Genomic DNA, 19,126 nt, shown 5'->3' on the forward strand with positions numbered 1-19,126 from the left:
CTTTTCACGGGCATCTAGTATGTTTCCTGTGCTGGTTCACATTCCCAAGACTCATCAACCTTTGTTCTGGAGGCCCAGTGGCACAGAGGTCTCTAGAGCTGTACCCTTGCTTGCAGCATTCCCTTAGGATGGATCATTGGGTTTGTGCTGAATTCTGATTTATTGCAGATCATATTTGAGAACAAAGATACTGCAAAGATGATCAATCATGCCAAGTGGCTCACGTCTTTTTACCCCGCCCCATACAAAAAAAAATCTGCTCTTCTTCAAACTCCTTTCTTTGTCTTTTTAGTTGTGGTGTGCAGCTGGTGTCAACTTGACAGGTTGGAAGCCTGTGGAACCAGATACTGGAAATGGGCAGAAACCAGATCCAGGATGTGATCCTCTCACTTGCGACCGAGAAGCAGAAGGAGAGAGCACCAAGAGTAATCACACATCACCGGAAAAGAAAAAGGTTGGGGAGGAGAGCTGTCCATTTCTCCCATTTTCCTGCTTATACATTTAAGTGTGACTTCCTGAGCTATTTTTCATAAGCTGGATACAGAGCAAAGCAACAATCACATAATGCACTCTTAACATCAATTTGGCACTCACCATGTTTTTTTAATGAAGCATTTGTGGTTCTACAGGAGATACAAATACTGGATTTAGTGGCTGGTACCTGGGCTGCACTTAGATGAGAGAGGGGCTACTGTACATTTTGAACAAGATGCAAATACCAGCCATGGGGCAGGGGAGCTATTTTGAGCACAGTGGGGACAAAGGGTTAAATCCCAGCAATCCCTTTTTATAGTGGGGATCCCTCAGCATTTATTTAGGTGTTTTGAATCCATAGAATTGCTAATAACATGAATAGCACAGTCCTAAAAATAACACAGAGGGAGGTGATTGTAAATCATCTCGCCCAGAGACACTGGCAATCTTAAACATCTGTGAGACCCTGTGATCACATAGAAGCCCAACAGGTATGGGGAATCTCAGGAACTGGGGCTCACTGTGGCCCTCCAAGCTTCTTTCTCACACCTGCTACTCATACTGCTTCGCATTCCTTGGATGTTTTTGCCCTTGAGCACCAAAACTGCCTTTTGCTTGCCTGGATGGAGAAACAGGTGTTTAGAAACAGCTCTGCAGTACAAAGCTAACACATTCAGTGCTCCTCCTAGTTTTACCCCTGGCCCTGCCAACCCTGGCCCTCTGAAGGTTGCCCAGAAAAGGAATGCAGCCCTTGAGCTGAGAAAAGGTTCCCCACTCATACCCTAGAAATTCATTGTGAATATGCTTTTGCACTCAGCACCTCCCTGCCTCCCGCATTCCATGCTGGAGTGAGAGCCAGGTACTGAGACGAACTGTGAGTGAAACCTGTTCCCCGTCCCTGGGGTGAACTTGCACGGATAATTACCCTCAATCATCCTTGTTTTTCCTTCGCCAACGTTCTCCCGCTGTCGTGGGAGCTGCCTCCATTAAGGCAGACCGGAACCGGAAGCCTTCCCACCCGCCACATTCTCTCCCTCTCTCTCTCTGCATTTTTGCTGTTCTGCAGGCCAGAGAGTTGCACGAGATGGATGCCACATCCAGCAGAGTGTGGATCCTCACAAGCACCTTGTCTACAAGCAAAGTTGTGATCATAGATGCCAACCAGCCAGGGACGGTGGTGGATCATTTCACCGTATGCAATGCTCACGTCCTTTGCATCTCCAGCATTCCAGGTAAGTGAATGACTCATCATAGCAGTTCAGGTGCTGTTTTCAAAGCTGGCAAGCCCGCAGGGAAGGAGATCGCAACCTAGAATATGAAAGGGATCCTGCCAGTTCCACCCATAAGGCAGGTATTTTAAAAACCATAAGTCGTGCACACTTGAAATGTGGTACTGTAGTGAATCAGGGTCTGTGTATTGGCCCCGGGGCTGGGCTCTGTCAGCCCTGCTCTCACTTACTCATCCACACACCGAGAGATGTAAACAAACATATAACCTTTCTTGTATGGGCAGAGGAGAAATTATGTCTGGTTAAGGGTTTTAATGTGAACCTACATAATTTACACTTTCTGAAACAGTATGCGGATCAAAACATAGCCTATCCTGAAGAAACAGAAACATAGCTATCCTTTCAAATTTAAGCTCCTCTGAATTTTGTTATGCAGTTCTCTCCTGAAAAAATGTGTTTAAAAAATTGTATGTTAGAGGAAAGGGTGCATAAAAATTAATGAAAATAACATACAAAGCCCATGTTTTGCAAAGAGTATGAATATCAGTCAAAAGTGCATGCAGAATGTATATTAGGAGAAAATTGCACTGAAATGCTGCTTAGTTTTCCTGAGTACTCTTTTTAAAGAAATGCACATTAAAAAAAATTACTGCAGAAATGTGAACTTAAGCTTGGAAAAGTTAGAATGAAAGAAAACAGAACTGATGAATTTGGCCTACTCCCCCCCCCCATACACAAATGCGCACATACACATGCGCACACAGAGACTCTTTTCCCCCACAAAAAGCCAAACCTCCTTAAAACAACAACCATAATAGAAAACAAATGCTAGCAATACTTGCAGCTGTCAGGGTAAAGGCCAAGCTAGACATGACATTAGGTGTGTGTTTGCACTGAACATGTACGTTTTTAAAAATACAAATAGTTGCCGTGGAACGGGGCCGATAATAGGATTCATTTTATGAAACAATGTGTTTCTTAACAGTTTTGCAGAAATGTATTGTATTGGGACAAAATTCCATGCCACATCCCTTATGAATGCCAACGTATAAATAGCAGTCATGATTTTACTATTGCTTTGGAATATACCAGTCATCCACATTCATTCATTTAATTTCATTGCCTGATTGTTTCACATTAAAACATAATGAAGCAACGTAACAATACAGTGGTGCCCCGCAAGACGAATGCCTCGCAAAACGAAAAACCCGCTAGACGAAAGGGTTTTCCGTTTTTGAGGCGCTTCGCAAGACGAATTTCCCTATGGGCTTGCTTCGCAAGACGAAAACATCTTGCGAGTCTTGCGATTTTTCCCCGCTTTCCCCCCCCCCTTTTTCTAAGCCGCTAATAGCCGCTAAGCCGCTAATAGCCGCTAAGCCGGTAATAGGGTTGCTTCGCAAGACGAAAAAACCGCTAGACAAAGAGACTCGTGGAATGGATTCTTTTCGTCTTGTGAGGCACCACTGTAATAATAAAAAAAATCAAGTCCAATGCAGATAACAGTCTGAGATTAAAAATCTTCACTTAAAAGACTTCATGGGAAAGGAAGATCTTTAGTAGGCAGAAGTATAATTTTAGCGTGAGCAAGGAGCATTTTTGGAACTTGGCACAACTTGGCCTGGCATGCTGATAAGGCTGTTGGGCACAGACATTGTATACAGTGACCCAGGAGGCTTTCCTTTCCCTTCTTTGCAGCGGCCTGTGACACTGACTATCCTCCTGGAGAAATCTTTCTGGAAGGGGACATAAATCCCGAAGAATCCTCTGAAACGGACGGCGTCTTGGCGGGCATCACCCTGGTGGGCTGTGCGACTCGGTGCAATGTGCCCAGCAGCAACTGCTCATCCCGCGGAGACACTCCAGTGCTGGATAAAGGACAGAGTATGTCTCAGGTCACCATATGAGTATGTCAGTGAAGGGTTGCTTCAGCCTTTCTTCTTTAAATGCACCCATTTTACAGGTTTCAATGAAAAGGCTTCAAATTCAGCTATATGGGGCAAACACAGAGCAGTCAAATGACCCCAACACGTAATGAAATCATGAAGTCCACAAATGTCTTTCCCAGTGTAAATAATGGGAACATTTCCAGCTCATCAGGGAGGAAGGAAAAAAGTTGGGGAAAAGGAGAAAAGAATGACAGGAAAGACAAAAGAAGGGGAGTAGCTGACAGATGTGTGTGTGTGTGTGTGTGTGTATAAAGCTTGAGTTTGACTGAAATCTTAAAACATGTTGCCACTACAGAGTAAGTACAGTGGTACCTCAGGTTACAGACGCTTCAGGTTACAGACTCCACTAACCCAGAAATAGTACCTCGGGTTAAGAACTTTGCTTCAGGATGAGAACAGAAATTGCACAGCGGTGGCATGGCAGCAGCGGGAGGCCCCATTAGCTAAAGTGGTACCTCAGGTTAAGAACAGTTTCAGGTTAAGAACAGACCTCCGGAACAAATTAAGTTCTTGACCCGAGGTACCACTGTACTATTAAAAGATTAACTTCTGAGTAAACATCACTGCCTTGAATAGGATTTATTGTGAGTGCTGCTAAAAAGGCAGGTTATCTGAATTCAGCCGGGAAATGACAATAAATCTTCTTTTCCTTCTGGAAAACCCCCTATGTGGAAATTATCCTAGTTCTGTTCAGCAGTATGCTCCTTCACAGGGTGTTAGCCACATCCACACCATATTGAAAGCACTCTTATACCACTTTAACCGTCACGGCTTTCCCCAAATAATCCTGGCGCCTGTAGTTTGTTAAGGATGCTGAGAGTTGTTCCCCCACAGAGCTGCAATTCCCTGCACCCATAACAAACTACAGCTCCCAGGATTCCTTGGGGGAAAGCCATGACTTTTAAAGCTGCTTATGGTGAGGCGTCAAAGGTCCTTATATTTGTGGTGGAAGGAAAGGGACGATGGAGTAGAGAAGGTATGACATCAACTCCAGCCAAGCCAAATCCCAGTAGGGAGAAGGTGCTGGCAGGCTTCACAGTGAGGGGTGAAGCCTTAGGATACACCTACCCAATGCCCCAACAAGGGACTACTGGGTTGTATTCAGCGGGGAAATAAAAGTGTGATGTGACACCCTGTCCTTCATAAAAAACAACTGTGGTTGCAAGCTATGTGTGGGAAGGAAGAGAAGGGCATGGATACAGGGTCTTTGCGGGGAGGGGGGTTCCCATGGAAGCCCAACAAGCAGTCAGCTGATACTGCAGCTGGATGTTCATCTGATGGACATAACCTGCTTTCTCTGCATCCCATCTCTTGCCTTTTCCTTCTGCTTTCCTGCCTTCAGATGAGGTGCCTGCCGTGAGCAACGGCAAGATCAACCAGTCCCAGTCCACCGAGGAAGCGACAGAAGCTACAGAGGTGCCAGAGAATGGGGTACACGAAATGGAGCCAGCCCAAGTCCGCCCGGGCCCCCTGACAGAACATGTGTTTACAGACCCAACCCCAGTTCAAGTGCCTGTGAGGCAAAACAGGTAGGGGGAATGCTCCTTAAAGCCTGCTCTTCCTTGTCTTGAATGAGGAGGCTTATTAATTCAGGACAGACAAAAGAAAGTATTTAATTAAAGAATTCACTCCTCCCAATACATAGCGATGGCCACCAACCTGGGTGGCTTTAAGAGGGAATTAGATGTATTCATGTGGGATAAGGCTATCAATGCCTATTAGTCACAAAGGCTATGTTCTACCTCTAGTGTCTGAGGCAGGGTACCTCTTTAGACCAGCTGCTGGGAGCTGCAGGAGGGAGGAGGGGGACATGTTGTTGTACCCAGGTCCTGCTTGCAGCCTTCCCATAAGCCCATTATGAGAATAGGATCCTGGGACGAGGTGGGCCTTGGGCCTGTTCCAAGAGGGCTCTTCTTACATTCCTATCAGTTTTATTGACAGTCCAAGAGAGGGGCCTGGAGAAATCACATCAGTGCTGCTAATACAGCAAAAACAACACGGGAGGCAGTAGTTGCAAGATATTAGTCTCTGCAGCCACAGTAGCAGCTGTGATTCTCCAGCGGTCTGACTTCACCTCCAGAGATGCTCTCTCTCCATTGAATTCCAGCAGTTTTTAAAACCATTTCCCACATAGCCTCCGAGGCAGCTAACAAACCGAATGAAAATGACACAAAACGGAGTGCAAACATTTAAGGCAGAACCATGTTAAGAATCGGTTAACAAACTTGCCTCTAGCAAAGCAAAAGTAATATTTTTTCAGTTTATTGCATAGCCCCAACCTGTAGTGTGTTTTCCCCTCCACAGTGAAAACGGGCAGCCAAAGATGGAGTCGAGCACAGCAGCCCAGGAGCAAGAGGCAAATGGAAACGCGGCTGGCACTACCACAAGTGCTGCCCCTACCATGTGGCTGGGAGCACAGAATGGCTGGTATGTCTCTCTAGCCCACAGTGGTGGCTTGGCGAACCATTGATAATGTCGGTCTCTAGTCTCCATGCAAGAAGCACTGAAAACAGCATAGTGCAAGGCAGAATGATGGAATAATTGGGTTCAGAGCAAAAGCAACCCCCCCCCCCGATGAAAACGCTTCTTAGCACAGAGTTGGGGGACCTGTGTCGGTCTAGGTAAAGGTAAAGGGACCCCTTAACGGTGTACAGCTTGTGGGTCATGTGGCCAGCATGACTAAGCCGCTTCTGGCGAACCAGAGCAGCGCACGAAAACACCGTTTACCTTCCTGCCGGAGCAGTACCTATTGATGTTGATATATTCCAACTCCCATCAGAGCTAGCCAGCATGGGGGTGTTAATGGGAGTCTCAGTCCAATAACATCTGGAAGAAATTAGGTGTACCGGCCAACCCCATATTAGAACTTGCAGGAGAATCTGCCAGTAATGTGACTTACTGTCAGGATCCAGCATGGGGCCGAGAGGCCATTCTGCAAACAATCAGATGTTGGGGTCCTGGGGTGCAAAGCTGGCTGTCAGTCCAGGGGCCCAAGATGTGAGTAGTTAATCCCAGGCAAGTGGAGACTGACTTCCGAAAGCAACAACCAGATCAGGTGGGCAGGAAGGCTAATTCAAGACAGGCTGGGAGGTCAGATAGAGGAAGCGTGACATTGCACAGTCCAAGCAGTGAAGCACACCGCCCAGAACCGCTTTGAAGCAGAGGTTTCACAGGGCCTGGTAGAAGACAATTGGTCAGCTGATGGGCTGCTCAGTTAGGCTCCATTCCTGGCATCTCTAGGTAGGACTGGGGAAATCCCGTCTGAAATTGTGGATAGCTGCTGCCAGTCAGTGTAGACAACACTGGGCTAGATGGACCAATGAGTGACACAGTGTAAGGCTGCTTTATGGCCCAGTTTGGTGTGGGGCTCGGGGACTGTACTGCCTAACTAAACTACCTTTCCCCCAGGTTGTATGTGCACTCAGCAGTCTCAAACTGGAAGAAATGTCTACACTCAATCAAGCTGAAGGATTCAGTGCTGAGCCTGGTGTAAGTAGAGATGCTGAACTTGGTGTCTATGAATTGATACATAACCAACTATGGATATTCACATCTTTTAGAAAACTTGCTTGTCTGGTCAGTATCTCTATAGAAGAGCACCTGTGTCACATAGAGAGGGTCCAGATTCAGTTCTTGGCATCTCCTGCTTTAAAAAGTGCCTGGTGGTGGTGGGTTATGGGAAAATCCCTCTACCTAATACCTTGGAGAGCCATCACTAGTTCAGAGTTGATAGCAGCACTCAGCTGGACAGAGGATATAGGAAAGCAGCTTTCTATATAAAGGGGAAAGGACCGCAGCTCAGTTGTAGAGTGCATGGTTCTTATGCAGCAGATCTCGGGCTCAGTTCCTTCCTGTTAAAAGGGAATCAGTTGATGTGAAATATCTCTTCCTGAGACCCTGCCAGTGAGAGGGATGCTACTAGGCTAAATAGGCAAATCATCTGACCCTGGTAGAAAGCAATTTCCCATGTTCCATATTCCATATTTGCATTAGACATCATAGAATTTTAGAGTTCGGAGGCACTCTAAGGATCATCTAGTCCAACCTTCAATGCAGGAATTGTACCATGGAACTTCATTCTCCACCAAGATTCCCAAAATATTTAAATTATGTAAACCAAGGGCTGAAGAGTCATGTCACCCATCTCCCTGAAGAAACCAGAACCAGCAGAAATCCTGCTCATCCCCCAACCTGCAAACAGCACAATCTTCTGACAGTTCAAAAGGCCTAAGGGGCTAGAAACTTTTCTTTTTTGTTTTAAATTGAGAGCTTAGATCACCAAGAGGTTGAATTCATTGCCTGTTTCCTGTGCTTGCATGGTGCGATCATACAATATTACTTAACTCACAGTTGTTGTTCATGTTCCTGCACAGTGTTATTATGTGTCATTGCCTTGCTTTGAAACTAATCCTCCCCCCCCCCCCATGTACATTCAGGCATGTGAAAGGACGTGTTCTAGTGGCCCTGGCTGATGGAACCCTAGCCATATTCCATCGAGGAGAAGGTAGGTCCAACATTGTGGGGAATGATGCAGTTTTGCTGTAGAGCTGGGGAAAGGCCTTGTAGTCAGATCTGGGAAATCAGGATCGGTGGGATTCAAAGGGACAAGTTTTCATTCCATGGAAGCTTTTCTCCTGGTTAGAGGAGTAGAGGTTTTTGGGGGGTGGGGGATAGGATTTCAGTTGGAACCACACGGGGTCAAAGTGTTAAAGCCCTTCCTCCTGCATAACACAGTTCTGATCCCGCTACCTGTAGAGCAAGCTTCCATAGAATCAAGAGAATTGCAGAGTCAGAAGGATGCAGGAATCACAGCTGAAGAATCCCTAACAGATGGCCAGCCAACCTCTGTTTCAAAACCTCACATATAGTTTGACCCTGACTTATCTGCCTATCCTAACTAACAGAACCTGGCAATCAAAAGAGGTTTTAGTACATGCCGCAGAAGCTGGGGAAATCCCAGTTTTCCAATGTACAAATATGAAATCATTCTAGATTTGCTTCTCCCCGATCCAGCCCACATGGGTGGAGAAGAGCAAGAGCACCCCAGCTTTGGTTATTTTTCTTCCCCTGACCCTTGTTACTCAAGCAAGACTTGAGCTGAATCAGGAAGCCCTCTTATACTCCTTCCTGTCCAAGAGCATCTAATGGCCAGTGGTGGGCGGAGTCTGTCCAGGGTTTGAAAGTACTTCCCTGAGAAGCTGCCCCCTGCAGTTCAGTGGCTCACCACACAGGGCAGCGGTCCACAGATCCCAGAAACACCTGATACATCAAGACCACTGAGAAGCAAACCAGTCCTCTCTACCCATCTTCTTCCTTCTTTCCTGTGCGTTTATCTCTAGACGGTCAGTGGGACCTCAGCAATTACCATCTCATGGACCTGGGTCACACACACCATTCTATTCGCTGCATGGCTGTGGTGTATGACCGAGTGTGGTGCGGCTACAAGAACAAAATCCACGTCATCCAGCCCAAAACGATGCAGATAGAGGTATGGCGAGGGTGTCTCTGAATGAAGGAACATGGCAGAGAATCTAGGAATGCTTTCTAACTAAAAGTACTGTTGGGATTGAAAGTGTTTATTGGCTCATTCATCAATGAAGGCTTTGGGTGGCTAATTCATATGAGCCTGTTTTAATCAAAAAGGTCAAGATTTTTACTGGGGAAACTGCAATTTAAGGGCACCATCTTTTATTGCTAAGATTCTCTCATTTGGGGTGAAGGAGGCATCCAACGGAATTGGGTAGTCGGGATTTGCCAATGTGGTATCCGTCTTACACCTGGAGAGACCTTCTCTGATCTTCACAGGCTTCCCTCCCCAGCTGAAGGAAGCAGGCATGGTTCCCCTCCTATTTTATCCTGTGAGGATAAAACAATCCTGTGAGGTAGGTTAGGAGGAGAGATAGTAAACAACCAGATCCAACTGAGTTTTGGGGTCAGGGCACCGGACCCTCAGCCTTGGAAGAAGTGCTGTTTCCTGAATGATGACTCTGGCGATTAAGTAAGAGGGCAACCATTGTGGAAACCCTGAGCATATTTCCCTTTTCTCCATGCCCTTTCCAGAAGTCCTTTGATGCCCACCCTCGCCGGGAGAGCCAGATCCGACAGCTGGCTTGGATTGGGGACGGCGTTTGGGTTTCCATCCGCCTGGATTCTACGCTGAGGCTGTACCACGCTCACACCCATCAGCACCTCCAGGATGTAGACATTGAGCCCTATGTCAGCAAAATGTTAGGTAAATGAAACAGCACGAGAGACGGCCCTTTGGAGCAGGGGTGGGGACTAGTGCTGTTTGAATGAATGAATATGATCTTGGCCTTTTCAGTGACCTACACTACCCTAACTAACTCTGTTTGTGCCTCTCATCCAGGCACTGGAAAGCTGGGTTTCTCATTTGTGCGGATTACAGCGTTACTCATTGCTGGCAACCGTCTGTGGGTAGGGACAGGCAATGGTGTTGTCATTTCCATCCCTTTGACGGAGAGTAAGTGGACTCCATTTTCATTTCTTCTGCTCTATGCATTTTTCTCTGTATGTGATTTTCTCAAACCGCTTCCCCCTCCTAGCAAGAGGATTTTCCGTGTGTGGATTCCAGCCCTTCACACAAGCTGACCCAAATCCAGCAGACTTTTCGTTTTTCAAGCTTGCATTCATCCAGCTCTTAACTCGTTGCGGTGAAGCTTGCACAACGAATATCCATTGTAGATTGTGCTTATCACAGAGGCAAATGTTAAGCTTACAAGCAAATGCATCTAAAGAAGGCCCATTGGTTATTCTTTTCTTTTTTTAAAATGAAAAGTACGTGTCACATCCAGTATTAGTCCTACTCCGAGTAGACCCATTGGCATTACTGAACCTAACTTAGTCACATTCATTCATTTCATTGAGTCTACCCTGAGAAAAACCTAGTTGAATACAACCCAATGGGTCTACTCTGGGTGAATGTTAGATGGCTACAACCCCAGATTTGGAATGCATGATTTTGAAAGGAGGGCTAGTGTGGGAGTGTGCTTAATTCCACCTCCCCAGTGTCTTAACGCACAACTGTTTTTCCCTCTGTAAGGGATTTGAATACAAACATCTGCAATGCCACATGCATAATGCAATGTAGATTTTTTGTTTTTCTGTACCTGACTTCCCGAGGCCTTTGTATTTTTCCAGTATGTCTTTTATGTGACATGCTGCAGCTGACAATGTTTTCAGAATGGAGTCCTTTGCAAAGTAATTTAGCTATGAGACACCAGTGTGGTGTGGCAGCTGAGTGAGGTGGTGCAAATAATGTGATTGGTCATAGGTTTAGAGATCTAGAGACAGCTCTGAGCACAAAGGTTCCCAAACTATGGGATACAAACTCTCCAAGATCTGCAAAAGAGGTGTGTTGGGTTTTTTCTTAGACCAGAGATGAAGTGGACATGTAGGAGGAGAGAGTTATGATATTTGTTTGAAGGAACTTGGGGCAAGGCAATAAACTCCAAGAGAGCTGTTCCCAATCACATAGACAGTTCTGGACTAGACATACAAGGAGCCTGAACTGGTTTAAGGCAGCATCCTCTGTTCCTAAATCATGATGGGTTTGGGGCTAATGCCAGTTTTCTGGTCTTCTGTCATTTGGCAAGTCCAGTGGAATGTGCCCTCCTGTCCTCTAGGGGGCATGTGTTCCATCAGAGGATCCATGGAGAACAAGGGATGGGTCCCAGTCACTGCATGTGGCTTCCCACCTCAGAGGTGACACCTAGTGGTGCAAAATGGAGGTGCAAAGCAGTACTCTGGGTGAATAATTCTCTGACTTCTAAGCACCTGTTGCTGAGACAGCATTTAGTATCAAGTCTCTTAATATTTTATTATTTGGCTGTAATGCTGTGCCTCTTGTTAAAAGAAACGTATGCATTTTTGCAAAGGAACTAAATGTCAATGTGCTCCTTTTGCTGCTGCTTCCAGTAATTGCTGTTTTCTTCTCTTCCCTAACTTGTGGCTCTGTTCCTATTTTCCCCTGCTCTCCCTCGCTTCCTCCTCCTAGCTGTAGTCCTCCACCGAGGTCAGCTCCTTGGGCTCAGGGGTAAGTCCAAGACCTCTTTCCATCTAGATTCCAGATGCCATCCTATATCTAACCCACTGACTTCTCCATCCTTTAATCCATCCGCTCACTTTTCTTCCTCTGCCTATTCATTCATTCACCTCTCATTTTCATTTGAAATTGCCAAAAAAAATGTAAGAGTGGAAATGTTCTTGTGAATCCATATTAGGAATGTTGAGCAGATCATCACTTCTGAAGGTCCCCCTTGCATGTTAAAGTTTCAGAACCTTTAAACCAGTTCCTTTCTGCTTCTATCTCGTGATGAAAGAAGGTGATGAAGCAGAAATGTGGTCACATGCCTAGGAATTCTTAACATAGCTATACATTTAAACAGAACAAATTAAAAACAAAACCTCCCACAAGTAGCTCTTGAACCACTTCAGAAGACAGATTGGAAATTGCATGTGAGGACAGTGACATCTCTGCCACTGGCAAAACAGTGCTGAGTGCTCCTGGGTTTCCACCATTCCAAACATGTCAAATGATTTGAAATATTTGAAAGCGCATCCTTAATCCAGCCACTTTTATTTTGAAAACAAAGCTGAAGCTGACATGGGGCCCCCAGTCTGGAAAATATCCCTAATCCAGATTGGGTGTCAGTTTCCTGTTTATAATTACTCCCTTCCTGGATGTGATTTGCCCCCAAAGGTACTTTTTGCAGTGAACTGTGGCTTAGGGTGGCAAAAAGCTGGGGTGGGGAGGGTAGAATTTCAGCAGGAAACTCATCAAGATGCTTTCCAGACTGCAGTTGCTTTTCTTCAAAAAATACAACCAGCCAATTTAAGTATGCTTTTACAGACCCCTGTGTAATGTAACTCTGGGTCAGTTCAGCAAACCTCCTGCAGAATAGCTCCCCTCCCCACTGGCAGAGGAAGGGGGTGTGGTAGGTGCGGTCTGCCCCAGGTGTCATCCCTGAGGGGGTGTGTGACATCGCCCCCCCACCCCCTGGGATGCTAGCCCCGCCCCTGCAGGCGGCTAGCCCTGCCTCCGGGTACACAGTATATGCACTGCTCCGGGTGCCAGAGCAGCTAGCTCCACCTCTGCCCCTCCCCCACCTTCTTGGAGCTCTCCCTAGCAGAACAAAAGGGACATTTTTTTAAAGAATTGAAAGCAATGAAACCACTTCCAGACCAGCCACATTTCTCTTTACAAGTGTTAAATATGCTTTTGGAAATCTTTGTCTCAACTCATGGAGCTATACTTCCCAGGGTTTTCTGGGAAGAGAAGAGACGGATTCTTTATTATGTGGTCCTAGTCCTGATAGAACCAAACAAAATAAAACCAACAACCATATAAGTAGAATATCATAACATACAAAATACATTAGAATGGGTTGTAATACATTGGTGATATAAAATATCAGGGATATCCAAGTCTGCTCCTTTTAGAAAAACTTGATGCAAGAGAGGAGAGAAACAAACATATTTATCAACACACAGTGCTCTGTAGGCTCCACCTCAGGATATGGCTCTAAGTAAATCTTTTTATACTAATTACCCCCAGTCTGGGGAGATGTTTATTCTCCAGGAGAACACCGTAAGATCTAAAATGTACTAGCTTGAGCTATGATCCGAAATCTTAAAATGAGATGTTATTTTTTCAAGGGTAGGTGACATTTTAAAAGGTGCTAGGAGCAGACCAGATTGTCAAGCCAGATGTTACTGGACTTTCCCTCTGACAGTTGGACAGGAGAAGGAATTCATGGCACTAACGCTTTGTAGGATAATTAAACCAGTTTAGCCATGTGTGGTGCAGTCAGCCCTTACATTTCCCCCTCCTTATTGCTTGCTTTTAATTTGTGTGTGTTGCCTTCAGCCAATAAGACATCCCCAACATCTGGAGAAGGGAACCGGCCTGGCGGGATCATCCACGTGTACGGCAGCGACGACAGCAATGACAAGTCTGCCAGCAGTTTTATCCCTTACTGCTCCATGGCTCAAGCCCAGCTCTGCTTCCATGGTCACCGTGACGCGGTCAAATTCTTTGTCTCTGTGCCTGGTAAGCAGAACATCTAAAGTACTCCATGAATGCAATTCTGTCAGTGCATCATTATGCTGAGAGCTTATTGTGAAACCTGAAGGCTTATGCAGAATTCTGAGGCTGTTTCCATTGCAATGGCCTTTCCTATGATGTTCAAGAACATCTTAAGAATCACCCTGCTGGATCAAGTCCAGGGCAGCTATCTGGCCCAGCATCCTTTTCTCACTGGGTTCAACCACATGCCCCAGTGAGAAACCCAAAAGGACTTGAGTGCAAACAGCATTCTCGCCATGGGTGATTCCCAGTAACTTTTGGGGCCATTCTGCCAGTGACATTGGACGTAAGACCCATCAGGATGATAGTAGTGTTGATAGCCTTATCCTCCGTCATTTTGGTTGCCCAAAGCTCAGTAGTATATCTCAGCTGCTCAGAACAAGCTCTGGATTCTTTCAGGTAACGTTCTGGCAACACTGAACGGGAGTGTGCTAGACAGCCCCTCCGAGAACCCCAGCACAGCCACCATTGAGGCTGAGGGCCAGAAGCTGAAGAACGTCCTGGTGCTCAGTGGTGGGGAAGGGTACATTGACTTCCGGATTGGTGAGTTCTTTTACATATATATCCTCATTGTGCAGAGCAGCTATGAGTAAAGGACAAGCTAGCGCAGAGTGGCTAAGGAAGAAATTTCTATTATTATTTATTGAATTTATATATACCGCCCTATACCTGGAGGTCTCAGAGCAGTTCAAAGAATAAAATCAAGATATGAAACCACCAAAGACCTAATAAAAATAAAACAACCCAATAGCCCCCCCACCCAAAAAACACATTTTAAATCGGATCAACCAAAAGCCTGGTTAAAAAGGAACGTTTTTGCCTGGCACCTAAAGGTGTGTAATGAAGGCGCCAGGCGAACTTCCCTGGGGAGAGCATTCCACAGATGGGGAGCCACTGCAGAGAAGGCCCATTCTCGTGTTGCTACCCTCTGGACCTCTCAAGGGGGCAACACACGAAGAAGGGCCTCAGAAGATGATCTCAGGGTCCAGGTAGGTGCATATGGAAAGAGGCGGTCCTTGCAGTATTGCGGTCCTGAGCCGTTTAAGACTTTATAGGTCAAAACCAGCGCTTTGAATTGTACCCAGAAGCTAACTGGTAGCCAGTGCAGTTGGACCAGGATCGGTGTAATAATGCTCAAACCGTCTTGCTCTGATGAGCAACCTGGCCGCTGAATTCTGCACTAGCTGAAGTTTCCGAACCGTCTTCAGAGGCATATCACATTCATATGTACCACTTTAAGCGTGTCCTGTAGTTTAGGGGTTCTGAGTTGTCCTGCCGTTGTCCATAGCTGGTGTAAAGAGCCCTGATTTTGATTGGGATTGCGGCAGGGACGAAGGGATGAATGGCCCTTCTCTCCATGCCATAGTCCCCCTCTGAGTCATACTTCCCTCTCACATCATCTATTTGTTAAAAGAAAAAGCAACCACACCATGGCAAACATCCGTATCTTGTTTGGCCCTTTGAGAGTTACAGCACAAGACATCCTGCTTCCATCCTTTCCTCTGCCACAGACTCAGCAGTTCCCCAACTCCCCTGCTTGCACAGACCACTTAGAAGTTGCTGAGAGTCTTGTGGATCACTTTAGTGATTTTTTTGACCTGTTGTAGCAATGGAAATGTGCTGCGCTAAATAAGGTGTGTTTTTTAATTGTATTTTTAATTGCTTCTGTAATTATCTCATTTCTTATTGTACTACAATAAAAAGAAGCAATAAAACCGCAATTAAAAATCAGTATGAATATGTAATGCAGACACACCATGGATGACCTGAATCAAGCTTTCTGCTCAGGAGAACTAGATGAATTTAGACCTCTCCCACTCCGCAGCTCTCCATTTGCAGAACTTGAATAACTTGGGTCTACAGAGTTGGGGTAAAGATTATAATGATGTATGCAAAGCACTCTCAGGCATCTAAAGATGCTATGTAAATGGTACCTATTACTAATGATTGGGAGGCCTGCTTGGTGGAGCTTTGGTGCTTCCATGCTCTTCTCTTCCATTCATTGTACAAGGTCTCTCCACAGGTGATGGAGAAGATGACGAGACGGAGGAAAACGCAGGAGAAGCCCCCCAAGTCAAGCCCATCCTCTCCAAGGCTGAGCGGAGCCACATCATTGTGTGGCAAGTTTCCTACATCCCCGAATGAGCTACTCTTGTCTTTTCTTTTTCTGCCAATTATAACTCTCTCCCCTCTGATCCCCCCAAACTCCCGGAATGCCAGTATGTATATACCAGAACTCCTGCATTTCTCCTACTGCTGGAAAACCGAGGTCCCAGACAACCAACCGCAGCAGCTCCTGCACTGGATAGCGGCTCCCTCTCTCATCTAACCTCCAAACTTGCAGCTTTCATCTTGGGCCTGCATGCTTTCTAAAACGGCTGGGTTACTGCCAGCTTTCCAAAGGGGGAGAGCCATGGCAATGAAGGCCCCTCCGCCCCCAAGTGAGGCAACGAGAGATGCACAGGCAGAGCGGACTAGGCTTGGGCGAGGTTTTCAAGACGGTCCCCTCCCTCCTTCGTTCATCTGCCTGCATGGAAGAACTAAGATGTTTGCCGGCTCTTGCCCCTGCCCACTTCACCACCACGGAGGCAGCGCTGACGGCATGCACTGGTCTGCAAACCAGGACTAGAGAGATGGATCCCATCGTAACAAAGCGAACATTCCCACCTCGTCTCCTTCACTGTCTCTCTATGGGACCTGCTCACAGGGGATTATCTGGGATAAATTGGGAGGTTGGGAATCCAAAAGAGCGTATGGATGCGTTTGGGAAGACTTTGGTATGGAAGTCAACAGCGGGGTGTCAGTGCCCAGAGACGGACCACAGGCACATGATGGGCTTCCACCGCTGAAGCTGTTTAGATCTGGGCCTGGGCACTTAAAATCATAACTCAAGTTGGTAGAGCATGAGACTTTTAATCTCAGGGTCATGGGTTTGAACCCCACGTTGGGGTTTTGCAGGAGGTTATGGTCCCTTCCAACTTACACTTCTGTGATTCTATTTATGGGAGACCTCTTTGAGAGTCCCAGTGTGCCCAGTTCTGAACTCCTTAGAGGAAGGGGAAGATTCAAGCCTAACAAATATCATAGATAATAATTCAGGTTAGAGGCACAATTGGTAGACTTGAAGGTGGGGTGGGCATCTCCAGCTCTTTGTAGCAGTGGGTGGTGTGCTGATGGAGAGGAAGGCAATATGTATGTTTAGCTGGTATGTGGAGAGTCATTGAAAGAACTGGGAAGTCCTCTGCTGTTGAAAGGCCACCAAGGTGTGCTTTGTGCTCCTTTACCTTGTGTGCTCCACTAGGGCCCCAATGGAGACTGGGGTGTTGCATACGGCTCTCAAGAGGTATTCAAATGTATCTTGCAGGCAATTCAGGAAAGCAAGCAGTCAAGATGGAGACTAGGCCCCTCCCTCTCCATGACATATATTGAAACCAATGAAAGCAGACTTGGACTTGGGGGAGATGGAGCAAGGCAGTCGGTGGAGAGGTATGTGCTTGGGGAGGATGGGCTGGGGAAGAGTGGAAATGAAGAAACGGGGAAACGAGCTGAGGAGAAGACATTGGTCCTTTGTTAAGCAGCTTCCAGAAGCAGCAAGAGAGGAAGCAGAGATGGTCTTCTTGGGAGAGGATGTTGAGAAAGCAGCGCCCACAGCTGTGGCATGCAAGTTAGGGCGCTGCCACTCTGCTGGCTGCTCACCCGGTTGATGGCAGGTGTGCACACACATAACATGCATCCCACCTGTTGCTTCCCTTCTCTTGCCCCCACCCTGCCACATCCAGTGGCAGTTCCATCCCAGCCAGTGAGCCCCGTCTCATGCATCGTGACTCGGCCCTAGTGACTGGGAGTGGATTGCTGCTTGAGATGAAGTTGTAAACAGCTGGTCCTCTGGGATATAAGGAGGTTTCTGCTGTAGGCAGTTCAGAGGCTGATGAACTTTAAAGGCTGTGGGAGGAAGCAGCAGGAAGAAGCCCAGAAATGTTAAGTGCTCTTAATGTCTTATTTAAATCTCACAGAACCTTTCACATTTTAGTTTTCTTTGAAGCCAGGGGAGACCAAGGTTTTTCAGAGAGGGAGGTGGGTCTTCCTTAGAGAGAGAGAGAAAGACGGGGGGGGGGGCAACTTCCTGGCAGTTCTTGGTAGAGTCAAAGCTTGGGACTGTCCACATGCCCTTTCTTTGTGCGCTTTGTAGCAGAGGGAGATTATTGCAGGCTTTTTCCTTTCTTTTTGCATCTCTCAGGCCTCCCCTGCCTGCCTCTGTGGGCAATGTTTTCTTTCTCCAACATACCTGAATGAGTTCTGAGAAAACATAGACTAAAAAGGAAGTCCAGTCATAGTCTGAACAGCTTGTGGGGACCCTTGCCCCAATCCAGTCAACCGTACCATGCTGTGACTTAACCCCCTTTCTTGTGTGCTGAGAGTAGTAGCTTGGGTATGGCAGGCACACAAGCACCATGGCACACATATTGAATGCCTTACAACGCCATTCCTTAACACCTGGCCACAAGCTGGACCTGTGCAGGGACCCCTACTCTTATGTGTGGTTTTATGTCACTTGCTTACTCAAAGCCACCCAGAGCCACAGAATGTACACAGAGATGAAAGAAATATGGCAAAGGCTGAAAAGGTCTCTGGGTTCCGCACAACAAACCAAGATGAAGAAAAAACAAGAAAGAGACGTTAAGCGGTAAAGCTGGTGGGTGGGGAGGACGTTGTGACTTGCAAGTCGACATTGTTGATCTCTGACCCATAATTTTTCGCCAACAGCAGGAGAGAGGAAATCTAGGCGGCTAGTGAAGTCATTGGGGTAGTTTGATTTGAAAGAGCACAAAATGTGGTTAAGTAGCTGCAGCAAGGCTTGAGATCAAATGGGGGCTTTATTCATGATGAGAAAGAGAGTGAGGCTTACAGGGTAGGTAGCAAAGGCGGAGGGAACGACCTCTTCATAAGACTCTGAGCAGCCACTGCCAGTCAGTCTACATGGTACTGGGCAAAATGGAAAGTCTCAGCTGCTGTAAAAGCAGCTTCCTAGGTTCCCTTATTTTTATTCTGTCCATTAAGTTTCCAGATTTCAGGCCACTCTCGGTCTTAGGCCTTACCCTACCAGACATACCTGGAGGTGACACACTAGGGAGATATCAACAATTTCACTGAGCGCAGCTAACACTTGTTATTTTCCATGTCACAAGGAGGTCCTAACCCTTTGGGGTTGGCTTTTCAGTAAACAAGGAGCCAGACCGCCTCCTGATAGTGCTCCTACGGAAAGGGTTTTGTTTCCCAATGCCAGCATATCCTAGCTGTTTTCTAGACTACTGATGAAATAATAGTGTGCAGGAGAGAGAAGAGCAGATTGTTAAGACACTCTTTCATTATTC

At 46.5% G+C, this 19,126-nt stretch overlaps 1 protein-coding gene across 14 annotated transcripts in view; it reads left to right on the forward strand.

The window, feature by feature from the left end:
• Positions 1-18,681, forward strand: part of MAPK8IP3 (mitogen-activated protein kinase 8 interacting protein 3) — a 70,740-nt gene extending 52,059 nt beyond the window's left edge. For all 14 annotated transcript variants that reach the window (XM_079952330.1, XM_079952332.1, XM_079952335.1 and 11 more), the window contains 14 exons: positions 293-454; positions 1,541-1,706; positions 3,399-3,584; positions 4,992-5,178; positions 5,954-6,076; positions 7,058-7,138; positions 8,086-8,153; positions 8,989-9,137; positions 9,710-9,881; positions 10,017-10,130; positions 11,664-11,702; positions 13,536-13,718; positions 14,154-14,297; positions 15,778-18,681. In XM_079952330.1, the coding sequence (XP_079808456.1) occupies positions 293-454; positions 1,541-1,706; positions 3,399-3,584; positions 4,992-5,178; positions 5,954-6,076; positions 7,058-7,138; positions 8,086-8,153; positions 8,989-9,137; positions 9,710-9,881; positions 10,017-10,130; positions 11,664-11,702; positions 13,536-13,718; positions 14,154-14,297; positions 15,778-15,899 (1,896 nt within the window). In that variant the 3' untranslated portion in view covers positions 15,900-18,681. The remainder of the gene's footprint in view (positions 1-292; positions 455-1,540; positions 1,707-3,398; positions 3,585-4,991; positions 5,179-5,953; positions 6,077-7,057; positions 7,139-8,085; positions 8,154-8,988; positions 9,138-9,709; positions 9,882-10,016; positions 10,131-11,663; positions 11,703-13,535; positions 13,719-14,153; positions 14,298-15,777) is intronic.
• Positions 18,682-19,126: the final 445 nt, after the last annotated feature.

Source organism: Podarcis cretensis (genome assembly GCF_951804945.1).
Source record: "Podarcis cretensis genome assembly, chromosome: 14".
Taxonomy (NCBI): Eukaryota; Metazoa; Chordata; class Lepidosauria; order Squamata; family Lacertidae; genus Podarcis; species Podarcis cretensis.